General features: G+C 55.3%; 6 protein-coding genes across 6 annotated transcripts; 3 read left to right on the forward strand and 3 right to left on the reverse strand.

Annotated features, from left to right (window-relative positions):
- Positions 1-92: 92 nt before the first annotated feature.
- WHR41_09006 (uncharacterized protein) lies at positions 93-1,502 on the reverse strand (the record flags this gene model as incomplete). Its single annotated transcript, XM_069377610.1, has 1 exon — positions 93-1,502. One exon carries the CDS (start codon positions 1,500-1,502, stop codon positions 93-95), a length of 1,410 nt encoding a protein of 469 aa, XP_069225428.1.
- A 167-nt stretch (positions 1,503-1,669) lies between these two features.
- WHR41_09007 (uncharacterized protein) lies at positions 1,670-5,934 on the forward strand. The gene is made up of 2 exons (XM_069377611.1): positions 1,670-5,368; positions 5,427-5,934. The coding sequence occupies exons 1-2, from the start codon at positions 1,768-1,770 to the stop codon at positions 5,684-5,686; spliced, it is 3,861 nt and encodes a 1,286-aa protein (XP_069225427.1). The 5' UTR covers positions 1,670-1,767; the 3' UTR covers positions 5,687-5,934.
- A 215-nt stretch (positions 5,935-6,149) lies between these two features.
- Positions 6,150-7,388, forward strand: WHR41_09008 (uncharacterized protein; the record flags this gene model as incomplete). Its single annotated transcript, XM_069377612.1, has 1 exon — positions 6,150-7,388. One exon carries the CDS (start codon positions 6,150-6,152, stop codon positions 7,386-7,388), a length of 1,239 nt encoding a protein of 412 aa, XP_069225413.1.
- Positions 7,389-7,452: 64 nt separating this feature from the next.
- Positions 7,453-9,686, reverse strand: WHR41_09009 (uncharacterized protein; the record flags this gene model as incomplete). Its single annotated transcript, XM_069377613.1, has 3 exons — positions 9,325-9,686; positions 8,682-9,269; positions 7,453-8,625 (listed from the first exon to the last, which is right to left on the reverse strand). Exons 1-3 carry the CDS (start codon positions 9,457-9,459, stop codon positions 7,453-7,455), a joined length of 1,896 nt encoding a protein of 631 aa, XP_069225429.1. The 5' UTR covers positions 9,460-9,686.
- Positions 9,687-11,260: 1,574 nt separating this feature from the next.
- On the forward strand, positions 11,261-13,549 carry WHR41_09010 (uncharacterized protein). The gene is made up of 3 exons (XM_069377614.1): positions 11,261-11,537; positions 11,600-11,770; positions 11,823-13,549. The coding sequence occupies exons 1-3, from the start codon at positions 11,424-11,426 to the stop codon at positions 13,026-13,028; spliced, it is 1,491 nt and encodes a 496-aa protein (XP_069225410.1). The 5' UTR covers positions 11,261-11,423; the 3' UTR covers positions 13,029-13,549.
- WHR41_09011 (uncharacterized protein) lies at positions 13,222-14,440 on the reverse strand (the record flags this gene model as incomplete). The annotated part of the gene is made up of 3 exons (XM_069377615.1): positions 13,222-13,818; positions 13,868-14,104; positions 14,177-14,440. The coding sequence occupies 3 exons, from the start codon at positions 14,438-14,440 to the stop codon at positions 13,222-13,224; spliced, it is 1,098 nt and encodes a 365-aa protein (XP_069225411.1).
- Positions 14,441-15,035: the final 595 nt, after the last annotated feature.

The raw sequence follows: 15,035 nt of genomic DNA on the forward strand, positions 1-15,035 counted from the left end.
CGGGGCGATGGAAACGCATGCGGTCGGTCCCTTTGATGGGATTAAGAGAGGAGTTGATTGCTGCTCTGATTTCTGTATAGAGCGCTTTAGTGTTACGCTTTTGCCTTCTTTTCGCCCTCTTTCGCCAATTGCATGGTAAGATATTGTTCAAGAAGCGTACGAGTCCTCTCAGCCTCAATCCCCAAATTCCTTTCCCGCCAAAGCTCGAAGATGCCAAAGACCACCTCGATACTAATGAGACCGATGATCAGCCACTCCAAGCCTGTGGAATGCTTCTCGCTCAGCCTTTCCCGCAGCACGGCTGCAATCTCGCTAGCGTAGTCCATCTTCTCGTTCAACACTTTGATCCTAACGCCGACGTCCAGAGCTTTGCCAAGGCTCTCATAGTAGCTCTCGAGCCCCAGGTTGTGTGGCGAGTCCCAAAAAAGATCGGGGAGGGAGTCTGTAAGCTCGGAGTAGAGGTTCAGCTGCGCGCGAATGCTGAGGAGCTCGCCGGTCTTGCGCAAGATGAATTGGCGTGTGAAGCGGAGCGGTGAGCCGGCGGAAAGGGTTGTGGGGATTTGTCGTGTGGTTTGGAAGTAGTGCGCGAGAGCGTTTTCGAGGACAGCAAGTTTTGTAGACCGCGCGAGAGCGGACGAGTATGCGATCTTGGCTAGTATTGCGTCGGTCTCGTGGTGAGGTGGAGTATCAGGGTCAGAGGTCGCAGCAGCAGACTCTGCGTGATGGTGGTAATGATGGTGGTCTTCTGAGGGTTTCGTGCCCAAGACTATGGTGTCGCCTACAATTACGGAGGAATCGCGGGTGCCATCTTCCAGGTACTCAAAATCTTCCACCTCGACCTGATGCGGATTTTCAGCAGCTTGGCGAATAATGCGTGTCACGATGTTCCTGCCAATGTGCTCCTGGACATTCCAAGTGACTACACTGCCAGAAGGGAAGACGAAGACATCACCGATGCCTTGCTCCCTCTTTTCCCCCGTCTCCTCGTCTTTCGCGATAAAATTTGGGGTCTGAACATGCAGCACTTGCGGAAACAGATCTGTCTTCAATGGGTCCGGCTGGAAGCCTTCTTGCACGAGCAGACGGCGGGCGGCCGAGATATTGTACGTTTCTGCGGCACAGTACGCCGTAACTTCTCTCGTCTCTGCTACGGGGTCTACGTGTCTCTTCTTGCCTTTTCCCTTGACCAAGCCGTCCCTCGACCTCTGCGCCTCCACCGCGACTCGTCGCAAAGACGTCGAGGCTGCTTGCGAACGGGCGCTCTTCCGCTTGGACTCTTTCTTGGGCGGCTCATGGGCGTCTTGACGCAGAGGCTTGTAGGAAGTGAAGTGGTTTCTGGGGAGTTTGCGGCTTCGTGCTGCTTGCGAGGCGAGCGACTGATGCCCAGGTCGGAGATGGTTGGCGGGCTGGTGTCGAGCAGAGCTTCGTGCGGCGGTCAGTGTCGTGAGGCTTCTCCTACAGATGCTGCCGAACGCGATCCATGTCGCGGCTCTATGGGACATTGCGACTGACGGCCCGTGTACGCGGTAGTCGGTTCAGGGCGTGGTGGTCTGGGAGTGCTCTGGTCAAGAAGCTTCACCGTCGATCTGCAGCAGCAGCTGCCCTCGAGCCTCGCACGCCTCGGCCAGCCAGCTGCGGCTTGACATCACCCACCCGACAACGCCGTTTCCACCACCAGCGAACTGGCACCAGACAGCTCCACCACAAGCGCATCGCCGCAACACCTCGCACTGCACTCCGCCTGGAGCAGCCCTCGATGCCTACAGCATGTCTGCGGACCCTCAGGCAGCTGCCTCAGGACCCAACCCGGACGACCCTCCCCACCACCAGCAACAACAGCCAGTGCCGGAGAATGAAGGCCAGCCTGAAGCGCAATCAGACGAGGAGGACGAGGATGAGGAGGAAGATGAGCCGAAGCTGAAGTATGCGAAGCTGACCGGCAGCCTGGCCGGCGTGTACAGGAATGGCGACTTCACTTCCGCTTTCTGTGTGGCCGGCGACAAGATGGTCATGGGGACGCAGGACGGAAACATTCATGCCCTGTCTTTGCCCTCCATGGAGATACTAAGGACATACCACGCCCACTCAGCGAGCATTACGAGTTGCTCTGTCTCTCCGATCCCGCCTCCGCCAACGCTTACACGCACGCCGGACGGCAACGCGTTCTTGGGATCGCAGACGCCGCCAGAGAAAGCGCAATCGATCAGATCGAGCACGACCAGTACCCAGAGGAATGCTCGCCCACCACAATCCGTCGTTCCGAATGTCCCCACCAACCAGATCTACATCGCGACGTCTTCCATCGACGGCCATGTATGCGTTTCCTCGCTGGTCGACCCCAAAGACGTGCAATTGCGCAACTTTGCGCGGCCGGTGCAAGCAGTCGCACTATCGCCAGATTACAAGACAGACCGCACATATCTCTCAGGTGGGCGCGCGGGCCATCTTATTCTCACCGTGGGAGGAAAGTCCGGAGTCAGCGCAGACGCAAATACCAACAGCACGGCTGCAGCAGCTTCTGGGTGGCTTGGAAGTATGGGCTTGGGGGGTAACAATGGAAAAGATACCATCCTGCATCAGGGCGAAGGCACTATTAGCACAATCAAGTGGAGTCGCAGTGGAAAGTGGGTGGTTTGGGTGAACGAGGAGGGCATCAAAATCATGCGATCGCATCTACGTTTGAACAGCGAGGCGAGTGAGGATGCTTGGAAACGTATCGCACATGCTTCGAAACCGAATCGCAAGAGTTGGGAAGATATGGCTGGTGTGTGGAAAGCAAGGGCCGAATGGATCGACGACCGGCTCTTGGAAAGCGACGATTTGAGCTCTCCTCCGGAAGCAGAGAGGACACTTAACGGTAATGTTAACGGCACACCTAAAATGAAGAAACGCGAGAAGAAGTTTGAGAAGCTTGTCGTCGGATGGGGAGACACGACTTGGGTGATGCATGTGCACGAAGGTGGCACGATAGCATCCGGGAAGCATGCTGGAGAGAGACAAGTTGGAAGCGCCGACATTATTCACAAGCTCCAATTCCGAGATTGTATTGTCTCTGGGCTCTCGTTGTATACCCCTTCGATGTTGGCTATCCTCGCTTATCGAACACGCGACGACGACGACAATCCAATTCACACAACGATGGACAACGACGCACCTAAAAAGGGTAGACAGCACAAGCACACCAGTCTCGCTCCCCAGCTGAGGCTTGTCAATGTCAAAGACGGCGAAGAAGTAGACCTGGATGAACTAAGCGTGAGCCGATTTGAGACTCTCAGCGCGCAAGACTATCACCTCGGGACGCTGTATATCCCTCCGCCGATGCCCGAGAAGGCAACAAAGGAGCAAAGAGGCGCGCTTGAAAGTCTGTGGGAAATCTCGGGTGGTGGCTATGCCAGCCGAATGTTCTCCACCAGTGCAAATATGCTTACCCGATCTGACAGCGCGAAGGACGAGAATGGCAAAGCAGGGTTCTCTTCGCCGAGGAGCGGCAGTATACAAGGCGTCACGCCTACACCATCCAGGGTGAGGGCTCTTGATGCTCACCCGTACACTGCTGAGCCGGGCTTGAAATTGTTCATACAGAGTCCTTTCGACTGCGTCCTTGCAGTCAAGCGGGACTTGAGCGATCATCTGAATTGGCTACTTGAACATCAGCAATATCGACAGGCTTGGGAGCTTCTAGACAACAATCCTGAGATTCTTGACACGTCGACGGCAGACCGCAAATCCCTGGGCTCTACCGCGGAAAGCTCGTCGCAAACTCAAAAAGGCAGCCTCGCAGACTTCTTTGCAGATACCGACTCTACCACCACTATTTCCGCCGCGCGTTCGAAGGATGGCGTGGCGGCCAAGGAGAAGAGACGGATCGGAGATCTCTGGCTGGGGAAGCTTGTCACTGCAGACCGATGGGCGGAAGCTGGCAAGGCAGCGAGTCAAGTCCTGGAGGGGAGCGCGAGATGGGAGCATTGGGTGTTCACCTTTGCGCAAGCCGACAAGTTCGACGAGATCACGCCCTACGTTCCGAAACGAATGCTCAAACCGCCCCTTCCAAGCGAAGTATACGAGATCATACTTGGCCACTACATTGTAATCGATCCTCCCCGACTTGAAGCATTGCTAGACGAATGGGAGGTGGACCTGTTCGACGTCAACAGTGTAATTACAGCAATTGAAAGCCGATTGCGGAGCCGAGACGTCAGCGAGCAGAGCACACAAGATGGTGTTCAGGGCCGAGACTGGCGGATCTTGCTGGAAGCGCTCGCCAAACTCTACCTCGCGAACGCTCAGCCCCGAGAAGCGTTACGCTGCTTCATTCTGACCCAGAACGCCGATGCGGCTATGAACCTCATTCGTGATGAGAAGATCGCCGAGACGCTTGCAGATGACATTCCAGGTTTCATCTCGCTCAAGGTCAGCAAGGAGCAGATGCGGTCGGCTTCTTTGAGCGAGCTTGAGGAGCTCAGCACGGAGCCTGTGGCGCTCCTAGTTGAAGAAGCCCTACGCGGAAGCATACCACCTGTGACTGTCATCCAGCAGCTTAAAGAGAAGGGCGGAAGCATGCAGATGTTCCTCTACTTCTACCTTCGAGCGCTGTGGCATGGTGGCTCGAAGGCCGAACAGGAGAAGGCACCACGGCGAAAATTTCACATCCGAATCGACGAAGGGCATGCAATGGTCGAGGATCATGCTGATCTTGCCGTTGAACTGTTTGCAGAGTACGACCGAGAATTGCTGCTTCAGTTTTTGCAAACCAGCGAGGTCTACAATTACGACAAGGCGGGCGCTATTTGCGAGCAGAGGCACTACATCCCTGAGCTTGTGCATGTCCTCAGCAAAACTGGCCAACTGAAGCGCGCCCTGTGGCTCATCATCGGCGAGCTTGGAGACGTCAAGAAGGCAATCGAGTTCGTCAAAGGTAATCCTGACCTCTGGGAGGATTTGCTTGAGTATGGCATGGACAAACCGGCTTTTATCCGTGGCTTGCTGGAGGAGGTGGGCACCGCGGTCGATCCGGCTGAACTCGTCCGCCGCATTCCTCTTGGTCTTGAAATCGAGGGCCTGAAGGAGGGCATCATGCGCTTGGTAAAGGAGTACGAAATCCAATACTCCATCTCCGAAGGTGTAGCCAAAGTTCTTGAAGGCGAGGTCGCGATGGGCATGGACACGCTCCGTGCTGGCCAGAAGAAAGCTGTCCGCTTCGAAGTGATGCACGAGTCGGCCTCGGATGTCGACGTGATCACCCACGATGTGCCAACGAGACTAGAAGGCGAGGAAACCCTACCCGTCGCCAAGCGCAAAGTCCCCAAAGAAAGCAGAGAGGTCAAGCCCGGACATTGTGCGGGCTGCCACGAGGCTTTCCACGAAGAAGGTGAACCACCACTGGGCCCAATATCTATTGCCAGACTCACGCTGACAGACCATCGCAGAAACTCTCCCTCTCCTCGGCTTTGCTTGCGGCCACGTCTATCACCTCCCGTGCCTTTTACGCGCAAACCCGGACACTGCCGACGACGCCACTGTCGATCGCCTTATGGCCCAGCTCGGCTATGGAAACTCGACTGCCGACGACTCCGACGAGCCGGCGTACACGGGTCGCAGTGTCGGCGGCAAAGTCGCGCATGCACATGTTGTACGAAATGTCGTTGAGGGTGGTTGTCGGTGCTGCGTTGTACCCGATGGCGCTTGATTGGTAATCGAATTCGTTATAGCGAGGTGTTTCTATGGTCATTCGGTTCCCATTGGTAGCGATGATGGCAGGGTATCGTGTAATCCTGGACGCATTTCGTGAGGGAGTCTGGGACGTAAATGTGAAGGGCGGAATACGGCATTTGCCCACGTGATGTATCATTGTATATACCCTTTCGTGTGCCAGCGAATGGCATGATTCGTACCAGGTTCTTTTTGGTCTGCTCCAATTGACCAACATTCGGGAAATGCTTTCGCCCGTACATCACACGTCGTGCATCTGGCGCACGTGGTTCGCGCGGATGTCCTCCGCTGTCATGTCATGTACTCCACGCCCTTCACGCCCACCCGCGGACGAGAGGCCTTTGCCAAGTATTACACCCTTCTCTCTTCGCAGACATGCATATACAGCGTGTTATCACCCTGAAAAAGCCAATCAACCTCCAAAAACTTCCCTTCTCACAATGAACACCTACGCCTCAGACTCAGATAGCTACGACACCGTCATCGTCGGCGCTGGCATCGTCGGCTCCGCTCTCGCAGCATTTCTCTCAGAAGATGAAGACTCTGGCCGTATCTTGCTGATTGACAGATCGATCTCACAAGTTTTTGGCTCCACCGCTTACGCTCCGGGATTCTTGGGACAGTTCAACGAGAGTCCCGTTCTGACGAGGTTGGCTATTGAGTCGCTCGGCGAGTATGAGAACTTCCCAGATATCTTCTGTCGCGCTGGTGGATTGGAGCTTGCAAGGACGAAGGATGGGGTGCGGATGCTGGAGGAACGGTGCGAGAAAGCGAGAGGGGCTGGATTGCGGGCGACGATGCTCGAGAAAGAGGAGGCCGAGGGTGTTGTACCTGGGTTCGTGAGCAGGGAGTCTTTCACGCGTGCTTTGTATTTTGCTACAGACGGTGTCGCAGATCCTGAGAAGCTCTGTCTGGCTTTTCGCCAGAAGGCTAGGGAGAGAGGGGTGCAAATGCTGGAGGCTGAGGTGGAAGGGCTTGAGATTATCGAGGGCGTTGTGCGTGGTGTCAGAACCGATGGTGATAGGATCCTGAAGGGGCAGAGGGTCATTCTTGCCACGGGCATATGGACCTCGCTGCTGACGCAGTCGGCTCTGGACATTCACGTCCCGGTAGTGCCTGTCGCGCACCCCTACGTGTACACGCCAGGGAAGGATCGCAGCCCACAAACGCCATTCTGCCGCTGGCCGGAGGACCACGTCTACGCTAGAGACCACGGGGACTGCTATGGAATTGGTTCTTACGATCACTCGCCGATGCTCGTTCATTCCCCAGGCACCACTGGCAGCGAGCCCTGGACGAACGCGGATTTTGCGCCCGTCATTGAAAAGGCTGTAAAGGCAAAAATCGCTGTTGACGCAGAGCTGTCCAAGCTGACCGACCTCAACTCGTCTGCCGGGTTGAAGAAGGTTAATGGGGTCTTCTCCGTCACGCCTGATAACTTGCCTTTGCTTGGACGGGTTCCTGGCGCAAAGGGTTTGTGGCTCGCGGCTGCGATTTGGATCACTCACGCAGCTGGGTCGGCAAGGTTATTGGCACGGGTGATGCGCGGCAGAGAAGGCGATGGGGAAATGGCGAGGGCACTGGATCCGGCGAGGTTCGCGGACGGGAATAAGAAAGGGTTGGAAGCGTTGGCGCTGAGGCAGTATAATGATATCTATAGGTCTGAGCTGGCTAAGTAATTACTAAATGGGGAATCAATAGAGGATCGCGTGCTGTTTCTATTATGTTTCTACGGCAGAGCACCTAGCGAGCCATGGGGCCGCAGCCAGCTTCGTTCATGCTCCCTGTGAGCTCAGGGAACAGTTCGGTCGAATTCCTGTCTTTGACGATGTAGCTGCAAATGGTCGCAGAATCGTTCTGGATAGCGGCCACCTGCTCGTCGGTGCAAGAACCGCTCATATCCTGTGTGTAGCAGAATTGCAGCGGTTGGGCCTCAAGTGGTTTGTTGGTGATGTTGTAGGTGGTGGCCGGGCCGACAGTCGTATAGTTACTGGGGTTAACCTCAACCTTGCCTGTCGAAATATCACGGCCAAACAAAGCGCGCATGAACACCTGGTAGGCGGTCTCTGGCTGGTAGAAGGGAACCTCGTGGCCGGCCTCATAGATGCGGGAGAAGGACAGATTCCCATGTTGTCGTGTCTGACCGCCAATGTACGAGTCGTTTGTGCGGAGGGGCGCGTAGCCTGCGGCATGGAAGGACTCATTTTGCGCGTGCGGAATAGCTAATGAGACTTGCTCACCGCCGTACCAGTTGCAAGCGAAATCCCGGTCGCCATACATCATGGCAACTTTCACACCGTTATCGAGGAGGTAAGCCATGTCGCCGAGGGAGGCATCGCGGGGATATGCGCCCAAGGCGTTGAAGGCTCTCTTAGTCGTGCCGGAGAATGATGTCCAGTTTAGCGGGACGCCAAGGGCCTCTTGGACGTGCTGCTGGTTGAGGAAGCCTCTATAGAAGGGGGGCGGTGTGGGCGCCGGATCAAAAGTGCCGATGTCGAAGTATGCACGACCTGTCGAGTTGCGGTAGACGTCCATGATGTTCGTGTAGCAGAAGGTCTCAGCAGCCGCGCAGATTTCGTTGACGGCATCGTTGTTGTCAAGATTGAGCGGGTCATGAATACTAGCAGCCTCGTGGCAGAGGAGCACTTGGTCTCTGCAGCCTCCTGGCATTTCCCACGCCTCCACCATTCCCTGCGCTTGGGACTCGTTGATCGCGCGGCTGCCGTACGTGTTGTTGTAAGCCATGGTGACATATTCAGGCCACATGGTCAAGCGGTCTGCGCAGCCATTGATGATAAGCAATGTGTCGAGGTTCAGAGGCGTTGCGTGGGTGCCGTTGCTGACGAGAGAGCTATTCGCAATTTTGTGATTTTGCTCCTCGAAGTAGGCCGCGAACTCAGGTCCCCAGCGACCTCCCTAGCGGACGGGGTCAGTGAAAGTGCTGAACGGATGATCGTACGACGAAGACTTACAAAAGACTCTGTCGTGACGGAGATCCGTGAGTTGTTGGGATGATACTCCGGAAACTCCTGGGTGAAGGTCTGCATAAAATGCCAAGCGGCTTTGGCAGCGTCACGAACACCATGAGCTGTGTGGTTGCTGTTCTGACTTGGATACGTTCCAACGATGAGCGTGTTGTTCTGCTCTGGAACTACCGTACCGTTGTTCTCAAGAACAGTGATGTCGTTCTCGGCGAGGTTTTTGGTGACATTTTGTAGGATGTCGTAGCTAAAGCCGACTTGCACCGGCTGGTCGAGATAGAGCATGTTGACCTCATTATTCCACGACCATTCATTGAGATATGTCGAATTGGAATCCGAATTGACGTGGCACGGGCCATTCTCTGCGAAGAGTCCAGTCATGGATGAAGAACCGGGTCCACCGTTCAACCAGATGGCCAGGGGAGCATTCTGGGGGTCTTTTCTGGCTTCAAAAAACCAGAAGAATGAGTTGATCGGGAAATTCTGATGACTGTCGCCGGTGTCGTTCAGTGCTCCTGGAGGAAGGTGAACGTAGCCGGTGTAACTCCGCACGCCTTCCGTTGTTTCGCAGATGTCGTTCTGTTGCTCAATCAGTCATGGCCTCAGATCATTCATGCAACTGAAAGCACCATACCTCCTTGTAGCTGATCTGTACACCGTCGTGAAATCTCGAATCGAGTACTGTAGTGCCTTGAGGCTTTGGCGGAGACTGCGCGACGGCGAAACCCGTGCTTAGTGCGCTTGCACCGACAAGCTGAGAGAGTCTCATCGTTTCTCGTCGTGTAGGGAGGGGATGAGGTCAGGCTCGAAATCCGGAAGCGGATGGACGAGGATGTTATTATAGCTTCAAGTCGCGGCTCCAATGACAAAAGCGAGTGTGGTCATCGCTCAAGAAACCAATGAATTACGGGGCTGAATGATAATCTAAACGGCCAGCTTCACGTTTGGTTGCATAGTGACGTATAGTCTGCTTGAACAGCCCATATATCGTCGCAATTCATATTGTGCGCCTCCCTTTCAAGGTGATGCGGATGCCGCATACAGCAATTCGAGATCCCGTCCCACGTCAAATGGAGCAGACGTTGAGATGGCGTCCGGCACAGAGCCGAGGACGTCCACGGCTTCTGTCCGCCGCAGACATCTTCGGGTATGTCAATGGTCTAGCGACGCAATGCGCGGCCGTCGATGCTCGTCGAACTAGCTCAACATGGTGTTGTAGGAAGGAGATTGGGGGGATGTATGCGGCGGCGGTGGAAGCTCTCTGCAACGTGCTTATGTGCAAGAAGAGAAGCCTTCAACACGTCGACGGAGGCGGTCTTGGGCCCCGGGCACCTGGGCCGCGATCGGCAGGACCGACCCGCAATTCTGTTGATCCTTTTCCACGCCGCTGGCGCTGGCTCCAACGAGCTTTTGCATCACATTGACGCTGAATCTCCAGCCGTCGGAGGAAGCCGACTTCATGATCACAGGCCCCGAAGCTTCTAAAGAGGCACAAATGGGCCCATGCGTTAATCAACACCAAGGACCGCAGTGTTGTGACATTAAGCCGATCAATAGCTGTGGGAAGTTGAAGCAGGATAAAAATTGGCTTGACGGCCATGTCTTCACGTATACCGATTTGACTGTAAGCATCAACCCAGCCAATACTCAGCCGGAATGGAGCAGACCAGCCGAAGAGCTTTACACCTGAAAGAGTATTAAAGCAGGAGGGGAGGGCCTTTCATAATTGAATCGAAGTTCGAGCTCAGCTCAGGACCGGTTTCAAACTTCTTTGGGTTTTGTTATGCCAGTCGCTGCCACCGAGCAGGTGTCACGGGCCAATAGTTCCGACCATGATTTTCGCCCCATAGAATCCGAACGAGTATTCTGCGCCGACCGTCACCAGCGGCATGATTTACCGCCTATTGAGGTGAGTAAACCGTGCCTGTCACCGAGTTGCGCCTTGATAAGATTCTCCATGGGCGACATCCAAATTGGATAGAAGGACACTGCTCGTGACACTGTCTTGCAAGGCCCAGCCCAAATGGACCGCGCGTGCTTGGATGGATGTCTGCTGCCTCAGGCATTCCAGGCTTGCCGTTCCGCTGGATTGCCGACAACCCCCGTGGTCCGTCCTCAGCCTTGGTCCTTCGCAGCTCCGACCGACGTCCATCTTTGCTACATCAACACCCAGAGAGGACGCACCAAGGAGACCGAAATGGTCTCTTTGATCATGAATGCATTCATAGCAGAACATTTTTTCTGCTCTTCCGAGCGTCAACACCTTCCCGAACTATCTTCACACCAGTGAGCCGAGGTGCGACCCGACCTGCGACTGCGACCCAAGGAAAGCCACCGTGATGGCAACATGCGGTATTACCAGGGCGGAGGGACCGCCAATCGCTGCGCCCAGATACAGTCACTCCACGTGAATGGTGGACCGTGTAGCTCCAAGACGCACAATCTGTTGGCATCCGAGGCTGTGAAGCAAAAGTGTCGCGTCGCCGTAATTATTTGGCTTGGTTCGCAGCTTGGTGTTCTGGGCGCTCAGTCCATTTCAGGCAGGTGGATCTTATCATTGTCTTGACATCTCAGCATCCTAGAAACACAACTGCAAGCAGTGCATAGCATGGCGAGAGGTCTGGACCACCCCGTGTCTTTACTTCAGGGATATAAGTATGCGTGGAGGCGCCGCGAAGAACCTGCTGATAGCAGCTTACCCGAACATACCAACTGTCGTTGGGCGAAGTCACAATGAAATATTCTTCCGTCCTTCTGGCCATTTCCACAGCTGCTAATGCTGCCCACTTCTCCAAGGAGCAGTATGACTCTGGCGAGGTCCATCAGCGAATCATTGACATGAAGAATGTATGTCGACTAGACGGGCAACATTGGCAGGTGAAGACTGTGTCTCATTAACGCTGCTCCAGGCCCAATGGGACGCTTTGGAAGCCGCAGGTGCACTGAACAGCTCCCAATGGCCTTCCTGGAAGGACTGGGACAAGCTTTCCAATAGTGTCAAGAAGGATCGATTGAAGTGCCGTCGCGGCCTCGCGGTTGCGGAGAAAGGCAATCCGGAGCAGACTTTCCGCTGTCAGAATGTGAGTTCGTGATGCGACCTGACCTGTGAGATTGGTCGCTTACGGGCCGCAGATGGATCTCTACGACTTCCTCAACCATGAGAGCATGGGCGGCGGAGAGGCAGATCCTCGTTACCCGAACAGACGTGGCTCCTCAGTTTGGGGTTGGGTCGGGCCCAAAGGTCGGCAATTTGGTCTCATCGGTCAGCATACTGGCACTGCTTTTGTCGAGATCGACAAGCGAGGCAAGATGACCTACCTTGGCCGCTTGCCGTGCCAAGACCCGATTGGCTCCTCCTGGCGCGAGATCCGCGTTCTGAATGACTTTGCCATCATTGGATCTGAGGCCGTGGGACACAATGTCCAGATCTTTGACATGAACAAGGTTGCGGCCATCGATCCAAGGAACCCAGTGACTTTCAACAAGGATACCGACCTTGTGAGCGTGTTTGATGAGCTTCCAATCGGACGTGCGCACAACGTTGTCATCGATTGGGACAACGAGTACGCCATTGCCGTCGGCGCCCAGCCTCGCAATCAAACGTGTGCCGCTGGTCTCGAGTACATCAATCTTGACGACCCTTCCGCTCCATACAAGCCGGGTTGTGCTAGCTCCGACGGTTACACCCACGATGCTCAGTGCGTCACTTACAATGGGCCCGATCGCCGTTACAAGGGCCGCAATATCTGCGTCGCCTACAACGAAGACAGCATCACAGTCTGGGACTCCACCGACAAAGCCAATTCTAAAATGCTCGGTCGTCTCGAGTACCCGGGAGCAACCTACACTCATCAAGGCTGGTGGACGGAGCGTAACTGGCATCAATTCGTGCTGCTGAACGACGAGCTCGACGAAGTGGAAGGCGTTGTCGCAGACGGCGTTCCCATCACGCACATCATCGACCTCACTGACTTGCGCAACCCCAAGTGGACTGGCACTTTCAAGTCCACGGACCACCGCGCCGTCGACCACAACCTGTACATCGAGGACGGCGTCATGTTCCAGTCCAACTACGGCGCTGGTGTTTGGGTTCACGACGTCCGCTCTATTGCCAAACACCCGGATGGCAGCCGCGTCAAGACCTTGGCTTTCTTCGACATGCATCCCGAGGACGACGCGGCGGGCGGCTCGCTTGACTTTGTTGGCACTTGGGGTAACTTTCAGTTCCCGTCCGGCTTCATTATTGCAAACACCTTTGAGCGTGGCGCGTACGTGCTCAGGGTTGCTGAGGGTCGTGGCCGCAATGGTGGACGCGGATTTGGTGGGAAGTCCAAGTAAAGATGATGCTGACAAGCTCATCATTCGAGGAAAGACCCATTGGGTACAAAAAAAGCTTGAAGAGTCTTATGCAATGGACTGGACTCGAGTCCGCCACCACGCTTGTGGGATGGGAAAAATCGTCAATTTCCGCCGTAAAGGTATGCGATCCATAGCAAGCCGTCGCAAATTCACTGATGAGACACTGCCTGGGCTACCTGTCCAAGCCGTCTTGCCGCGTCTCCCTCAGTATCGGAATCTCATCCGTTGAACTTATATACTCTACGGAGTATTCCGTTTCCCTCACGATGTTAAGCGTGTTCATTCCTCTGGTGGGCCTATCATCCTGCCAATTCCGCGTCGCCGTTTGGCAATCTGACTCAGTCGCCACGACAGCTCCTGAACCTGGCTTGCTGGCGGCTTTGTTCCCTGACCGCTGTTGCAGCGAATAACTCTCAGGCCCTGCGTTGACCGTGCACCCGAACCCGAAACCGGAGTTGAAGCTCAGCGTGAAGGCTCGCAAGGCTAGGAATTGGCTTACGAGCAAGGCGTATGTGGATTCGACCAGCAACCAAATGAGCAACAGTGCGCTATCCAGACCGAGGTCCACGTCTTTTCTGCAAAGTCGTCTCGTGTAGATGAAACGGCCGACCGAGAGTGCGAGAAGAGGTGAGCGCAGCCAGAAGGCTCCGAGGACGACGAGCCTCTTTCGCGTCGGCATCTGGAGGTGCCAGATCATGCTGAGGGGAAGGGCGAGGAGAATGGACTCGGTGAGGAGGTCGAGGGCGGTGAACACCGTCCAGCGGGTTGACTGCGTAGGGTCAGTTCTGCCTTTCTACACGCGCTTGTGGGCTTGATACCTGAATAGAGCAAGCTGATAGATCCGACGAGGACAGCCAGTAGCGTCCGGAGGGCGCTGGCCAACTGACAGTTACTGACACAACAGATGCCAGGCCGAGAGCCATGAAGCTGGCGAGGCAAAATCGGTGAACCCACATCTGTTTCCCGTGTTTGGTGAGCCGGAGGAGGAAGGCTACGACACTCGCCTTTGAAAGATGGAGAGCGATTGTGAACGTAATGACACAGGCCAAGGATGCCTGCAGCAACATTCGATGTTAGAGGACGCTCGTCTGGAAAGCGACCCGCAGAGTCGGAGAACCGATACTCACCTGGCTGAATACCGACAAGCTGTGCACGGTTTCGATATATTGCCACGGCTGGCCTGCCCCATGGTCGATGGCGACGTAGACTGCGGCAAATTGACTGAGCAGCGCGCAAGTCGCCGCTACGATGACCGTGTCGTCAATGCCGTAGGTACCTCGTCGAATCCATGCTCGGAGCACACCGGAGCAGAGCGTATAGGCTAAGCACAGACTGTTAGTGAAGGTGAGCGTGTCTTCGTAGCCGACGCGCCCTCTGCGTGCTTCTGCCATACTGCGACTCTTCGAATTGCACGCGCGTAGAGAAGACAAAAAGAATGGCGATGAGAGCCATGCGCAGCGGACGCGAGCGGGCTTGAAGCTACTCATCACAAGTCCCACCTGCTTTGCTTGGGTCGCATGCGAATATACCTGGCGACCCAGATCCCTGGCTTCCCAGCTACTGCAACGCTACATTAAGCCGCTAAGGATTCATCCAAATGCAAACAAGAACGCGGCGCATGAGCAGGGTTGATGAAGGAAGCGTCTTCTGGTGCATTCGTACTTCATGGACAACCCAAGTGCCATCTGATCCCTCCCCAGCGCGATATCACCGGCGCCGCGTTGCCTTCCGATGAGCTTGAGGGCGATCTGGTTCTGCCATCAATTGCTGTCTTGAAGTGTTGCTCTGGCGTGTAATGATCAATTCGGTTCAGACGACCACAGCGCCGAGGGAGAGTTTACAGGGAATACGCGAAGTGGCACCAGATACTTTCGCTTGCGCAATATTGAAGGCCCACCGGCATCCACTCGAGGGTCTGAACTTTGAAGCCCTGGCCGTGCTGTGGTTTGGCGAGCGGAGTTGAATCCTTCGGTTAACATTTGATTG

This window comes from Cladosporium halotolerans (genome assembly GCF_011745625.1).
Source record: "Cladosporium halotolerans strain TM138-S3 chromosome Unknown Sca54, whole genome shotgun sequence".
Lineage (NCBI taxonomy): Eukaryota > Fungi > Ascomycota > Dothideomycetes > Cladosporiales > Cladosporiaceae > Cladosporium > Cladosporium halotolerans.

What these genes read in the sequence shown, in the direction of transcription:
- WHR41_09007 (XM_069377611.1), top strand. Translation starts at nt 1,768, where the DNA reads ATGTCTGCGGACCCTCAGGCAGCTGCCTCAGGACCCAACCCGGACGAC. An exon ending in CGAGGCTTTCCACGAAGAAG is followed by an intron (nt 5,369 to 5,426) that starts GTGAACCACCAC and finishes AGACCATCGCAG; the next exon opens with AAACTCTCCCTCTCCTCGGC.
- WHR41_09010 (XM_069377614.1), top strand. Translation starts at nt 11,424, where the DNA reads ATGAAATATTCTTCCGTCCTTCTGGCCATTTCCACAGCTGCTAATGCT. An exon ending in GAATCATTGACATGAAGAAT is followed by an intron (nt 11,538 to 11,599) that starts GTATGTCGACTA and finishes ACGCTGCTCCAG; the next exon opens with GCCCAATGGGACGCTTTGGA. An exon ending in AGACTTTCCGCTGTCAGAAT is followed by an intron (nt 11,771 to 11,822) that starts GTGAGTTCGTGA and finishes TACGGGCCGCAG; the next exon opens with ATGGATCTCTACGACTTCCT.